The 6,000-nt window shown below is 48.0% G+C and overlaps 1 protein-coding gene across 2 annotated transcripts in view; it reads left to right on the forward strand.

Annotated features, from left to right (window-relative positions):
- LOC147880141 (bifunctional aspartokinase/homoserine dehydrogenase 1, chloroplastic-like) overlaps positions 1-5,479 on the forward strand; it is a 72,347-nt gene extending 66,868 nt beyond the window's left edge. The window contains exons 17-19 of one of the 2 annotated variants that reach the window (XR_015540633.1): positions 4,631-4,723; positions 4,811-5,140; positions 5,344-5,479. Coding sequence is in view for 1 of the 2 variants with exons in the window: in XM_087371495.1 (XP_087227621.1) it covers positions 4,631-4,723; positions 4,811-5,056 (339 nt within the window). In the remaining variant the exon portion in view is untranslated. Of the gene's footprint in view, positions 1-4,630; positions 4,724-4,810; positions 5,292-5,343 lie in introns of those variants that run through there. The other variant, XM_087371495.1, reaches the window with a different exon arrangement.
- The last annotated feature ends 521 nt before the right edge of the window (positions 5,480-6,000 follow it).

Below are 6,000 nucleotides of genomic sequence, written 5' to 3' on the forward strand. Positions count from 1 at the left end.
CTTCGTGATAGAGCTCTAAGAGGTATCAGTCGCAAGAGAAGTCTGCTCCTGTCTCCGTGCTTAGAGTATCCTATCGCGATGTCTGAGCATCTCATGAATATAACCAGCCAAACATTGCTGGTCTGGGTAAGAGAGGAAACGGGCCAAAACCCCATAACTATCTCTGAAGAGGCAGTAGAAATGCCCTCGGATCTCATAGTAAACAGGACATCTGAATATGAAATGCTCCTCTGTCTCAACCTCGTGCATGTCACACAGTGTGCATATGCGCCTCTCCCTGGGTAACCGCTTTGCTCTGCCGCTCTCGATACGAAGTCTGTGAGAAGAGACCCGGAACTGCCCAAGAGAGATCCTCAGCGAGTGGTGTAGTTGAATCTGCGTGTATCCTGGTGGATCAATGAAACCCTCCGTTGTGATATGTAAGAAGTGATCTCTGTAGAAGCCCAGCTTCACTGGGAGATCACTCGGGCCTAACCAAGTCCGGAATGTGTGTAGCTATAGTAGATCCTCACGGATAACCTGGTTGACCTCGTGTGATAGTAGGGGAGAGAAGGGAGCATCCATGCTGTACTGGAAAGGGGGTAGTCTGTCCATGTGGAGCCCTAGTCCTGCAAACCATCTTTGTGTGCGTGCATACCAACACCTCTGGTTTCCCCCTGCTGCAAGTGCCATAGAAGAGGACAGTGCTAGCCATGGTATCTTGCTACGCCCGGATGTGTAATCCCCATACTCCCTGACTCGGTACAGATATGTAATGACCTGAAATGCAGCATCTAGCTGTAATGGGGGTGACCCAAACTCTGCCCGGATGATCTGGTGAGGGACGGATGGCTTACCATGGATCATCCGTGATAACATGAGAACCTGTAGTCGCTCCACCCTGGCCCACTCTGTATCCGACAAGTCTGGCCTCTAGCATGGACTGCCATACATCCCTGCTGGGCGGACCAAGGAGTCAAAAAGCAACCCTTTGGTCCGTGGATCCTGAAAGTGAGAGCGGAAGCACTGCCTCTCTAGTCTAGCCAATGAAGCATATCCTCGGCTCAGGCGTGCATGCATCGCGGGTCTCATAGTGAAGATGGGTCCGGAAAAGACGACCCCAAGATAAGTGTATGATGAAACTACCTCAACAGGAGACTCATCAAATGCAAAATGCTCATCGCGCATGACGACTCGAGATCTCTTGAAGATCATAACCTTGGTTTTACCCAAGTTGACCTTCAAATCATGAGACTCACAAAAGGACTGTAGTGCATCAAGGTGTCTCTGAAGCCCCTCTGCTGAGGAAGACAAGAGAGCCACGTCATCTGTGTAAAGCAATATCCGGATCAGCGTGCTTGCGAGAGAGCAACCTACCCCACCGTGTGCCTGCATCACTGTCTCGAGCTCATCAATGTAGAGGCCAAATAAGATAGGTGATAATGGGCACTCTTGTTTGACCCCGATAGTGCTCATGATCTCGTCTGTCCATCTAGATCCTGTCCGGACTCTGCCTGAAACTCACTCATAAAGTGCCATGACAGCCCAAATGATCTCCTGGTCATAACCCAAATCCTGTAGGCGACGTATGAAGCGGGCTCTTGGAACGGTGTCAAATGCCTTGCGGAAATCCACAAAGCAAGAGTAAACCCTCTGCTTCTGTGCTCTTGCCTCCTCGATGATACATCTGAGCACGAGAATATGGTCCATGGTCCCATGATCCCGTCTGAAACTAGCTTGTCCCGCTGCTCTGAGTCCTCGACACTCTGCAAATCTGTTGACCTCAGAATCAAGTACTGATGCATAAATCTTGGACATGACATGTCCAATCATACTGGTCGTGTGGTTTTCCGGGCTCATGGGATCCCCCGCCTTATGGATGGGTGAGATAGTGTTGATGGTCCAAGTGCGTGGAAACCACAAGCAAACAGCTTCATTAAACAGCTTGGGTAAGATCGGGGCTAGGAGGTTAATCCCATATGCAATGACCTCAGTGCATAGTCCCTCACGATCCTTCGCTCGGCCATTATGAAGTTTCATTACAGCATCCTTTACCCCCCCCTAGTGAAGAGGGTGCAAGATGTGGGGCGTGGCATATGTGATAGGTTAGGGGCTGGCTGATTTGGGATATCATAGAGCGTGTGTGCATAATCAGACCATATCTGAGTGTCATTGAGTGGTGGGGGGGACCGTCCCTCTAGAAATCTCAGCCAGAAGTCCTTAGAGTTGTTACTGAACCTAATGTTCAGTAACTCCTCCTCGTTCCGACGCACAAAGTCAAGTTTCTTCCTATGTACCAAGCGACTGTACTTGCGTAGCGTCTCTGGTTCGAGGTGGTGGTGGGCGGGTGGTGTGAGGGAAGGCTTGAAGAGCGGCCTCGTGTAGTGAGCTAGTGACTAGGGCAGCACGATCCTCTAATAGGGGTATAAAGGCAATGTATGTGAGAAGTATGTACAGACGGCCAGAGTAAGTAGGTGAGTGATCGTGATCAAAGCGTATATCATGGTATGTGGAGTAAGAACTCAACGGGACAGAAAGTGCTGTGCGGCGGGGGTAGAAATGCTAAAGAAAAGATATGTATGATCAGCCCCTGGAGGGAGAGGTGCTATGGTAAAGTCAGTGATGCGAGATGTGAAGGCAAGGGATCCCATGATGTAGTCCACAACATTGAAGCCACTCCCATGTGGAAAGCAAGTGAAGCCACCTGAAGCGGGCCATCTATCAAGACCATCATAGATAATGAGATCATGCATCCTGCCGAGGTCTAATAGGGCCTGTCCATAAGATGTGAGTGGTCCTTGTCTGTCAGTTGAAACTCGTAGCATACCTGCCTCCTCAAGGTCAATGTCTGGCAATAGAGTGGAATCATCCCTGAAGTCGAGGAGTGGTGCTTGACGAGCGCCTGTCCTCGCGTTGAAGTCCCCAACTAGGAGGACTTTCCCGCGGCTAGAGAAGTCAACAATGGACTGATAAAGAGCAGTGAATGGTGATGTCTCATCATCCCCTCGAATCTCTCTGGCGAAGCGAGAGGTCTCGGGGGGGAAGGAGCAAACTGCAATAAACAGATCCCGGCTATCCATGTGTCGAATCCGGATCCAAAGAAACCTGGAGTGTGGATCTCGTTGCTCCATTGAGATGACCCCCCCAAAAGTGTGGATCTGTAAAGGACTGCAACTCCTCCTGACCCTCGTACCCCTCCTGTATTCCTCGTCTCATCTCTATAGGCAGACTCCCATGTATACCCGCTGACTACTGGTAGTGGGCGCTCTGGACTCTGATGTGTTTCTGTGTAAAAGATTGTGTCGTGACCTGTATAGGATTCCGAGAAGTTCCCTGGTTCTGATCATAAGGTACCATTACAATTCCAGATGATACAGGATAGGGTCTCGGATGTCTGGGTCTCATAGACCCGGCCTCCCTATGCGGGATGAGAGGTGGGTGCCCGACGGGAGCCTATAAGGAGTCGTCCATCTCATACTACTGCTCACTTCCCCTCCTTGCGAGCCTGATCCCGCTGCTGCAACAGAAAACGCCTCTCCTCAACCTGTAGTGAGGTGAGGTCCTCATCCATGGAGATAACTGGCTGGTCTTGTAAGGTTGACCTACGACGTAAAGCCGAAAGTCGTGCCTGGGTGTCATGGAACCGTATGATAAGGGGTTGCTCTCGGTTGGGGTCCCTCCCAACCCGCCATGCTCTCTCAATCTTGTGCTCAGTCGCCCATAGGGTAGTGGTCACGAAGGCCTGTGCATCTGCCATCGGTGTAGCCTCAGTGTGGGGAATCCCACGTACTTTGATGTTGAGAGCCTTGCTGGCTCTCTGCTACTGCTCTAGGAGGGTAGCCCAAACGGCTACCATTGCAGGTTCCCATTTGGCTACGTCGACCCATCCGGACGTCTCCTCGATGGCAGATTGCATACTCGCAATCTGTGCCTGCACAACTAGGGTGCTCCTTGGGACTGTACGTATAGCAGTGACGTCCTGTCGGAGCTATGAGATCTCCTGTCTGAGCGCGTGAATAAGGTCAGCCTGGTCTCGGATAGCCTGAGACTGCTCCTGTATGAGAGAGAGGCTAGGGAGTGAAGAAGTGATCCTAAAATGAAGACATAATGAAGGCTTTCATTCATTCATCAAGTATGACATATGACAAGTGAAGTACAAGCCTTATATAGGCTACTCACGCACACACTTGCACCAAGTGCATATGGGATAAGTCCCATAGTGACACAAGGCACTCACACATGACTCACACAGATGAACTAGTACTAGATCTCCTAGTACTACACACCAACACATCACACCAAGACTCTTTGGCTATGATATCTCCAACACTAAGGGCATGTGAAATGCGTCTATCCTTCAGGTACTGGGATCTGGTGATCACTCGATTCTTTGAAACTCTCAAGAAATGGTCACAATAGAACCGGGTCTTGGTGGGGAACTCTTGGTGCCCTCCCCAAGCCTGTGATGTATAGAGCTTGAGTATGTCCAACCATATAAGACGGATGATCTCATCCCATGGGACCAGGTGATCAGGAGCATCTAAGCTGTACTGAAAGGGGGGGAGACATCCAGAGAGAGAGAGAGAGAGAGAGAGAGAGAGAGAGAGAGAGAGAGGTTTCATGAATGATGAGTTTGCTTGATAATGCACAGGGTCTTCACTCTACACAAGAGTTTTTGAATAGACTTCAGGACTACGATAATGAAATTTCAAAACAGAGGGCAGAGGCTGAAGAAGCTAATGAGGTATGTAAAGTCAGTGTCTTATATAAAGATCTTTAAACAAATAGTGTAATGCTGAAATAAAATCTGAGACGTGTATGGACATTTTAGGTATTGCGTTATGTGGGGGTGGTTGATGTGCTTGCAAAGCAAGGTTGCGTTGAGTTACGGAGATACTCCAAAGCACATGCCTTTGCACAGTTGTCAGGCAGTGACAACATAATTGCATTTACTACTCAAAGGTACCAGAAGCAACCCTTGATTGTTAGGGGCCCAGGTGCAGGAGCCGAGGTCACTGCAGGTGGTGTATTTAGTGACATTTTACGGCTTGCCTCTTATTTGGGGGCTCCATCATAACCTATTTTACCTATCCATCATTTGAGAGGGATCTGACCCGATTTTGGTTAATGCGAAGATTCGGTTTCAGCCTGATATATTTGTGTAATAGTCTCTCTCTCTCTCTGTGTCTATCTGTGGAATCACTGTCATCAGATTATGCAGACCCCTTTATAGGGTTGAATAAATGGTTAGCAGTTGCAGACCTTAGATGTGTACAGCCTGCTTGTTTAATACAGTACTGGTCTTGAGTTTATGTGCTTGAAGCTTGCATAATTTTCATACTCGTGTTCAATGCGTGCCTTCAGGTGTCCTCTTCCCGATTTCCCTCCTTTCCCCCTTTATTCCCTCTCCTCACTCAAAGTGCAGTAGTGTCGTTTAGTTTGTGGATTTTTAGCCGAGTTGCCGACAAAAACTGATATAATCATCTTTTGAGTCTTAAATACAATTGATTGCTAGGGGACATACATGCTATGTTTATTCTGTGTGATGGGTCGCAGCATTTTATGGTCTACGTAACAAGACCCATGCTCTATATTGTACTATTTACATGTATAGGTATTACTTCAAAGCTGAATTGTTCACTTTTTACAATGGAAATACTGGTTTGAAGGGCTTGTTTAGGAGTAGAATATCATAAAATTTCAAGGTTATTGTGAAATTGCTTGTCCATCCTCGGAACTGCAGTCTTGGTACATTTAGCTCATCTTTAGTTCACCCATTTGTTTTTGGTCCACAATGTGCTATTAACCGATGCTGTTGCAGAAGTTAAGCTTTTCAATGCCAGGGGCATTTAATTTTGATTTGCTCTAATGCGGAGAGGGAGTGTACACATTGCTTTCCAAAAGTAGATGGCATTTCTCCATTGGGCATTGAACTCTCTAGTAGGCAGTAGAGCATATACTCACTCTCTTAGGAAACAAATAGCTTATGTATAGAAAAATAAGAGGCTTGGAGGGAAGCTT

Source organism: Dipteris shenzhenensis, chromosome 33 (genome assembly GCF_047967505.1).
Source record: "Dipteris shenzhenensis isolate YYH24624 ecotype China chromosome 33, Dip_SZ_1.0, whole genome shotgun sequence".
In the NCBI taxonomy this organism is placed as follows: Eukaryota; Viridiplantae; Streptophyta; class Polypodiopsida; order Gleicheniales; family Dipteridaceae; genus Dipteris; species Dipteris shenzhenensis.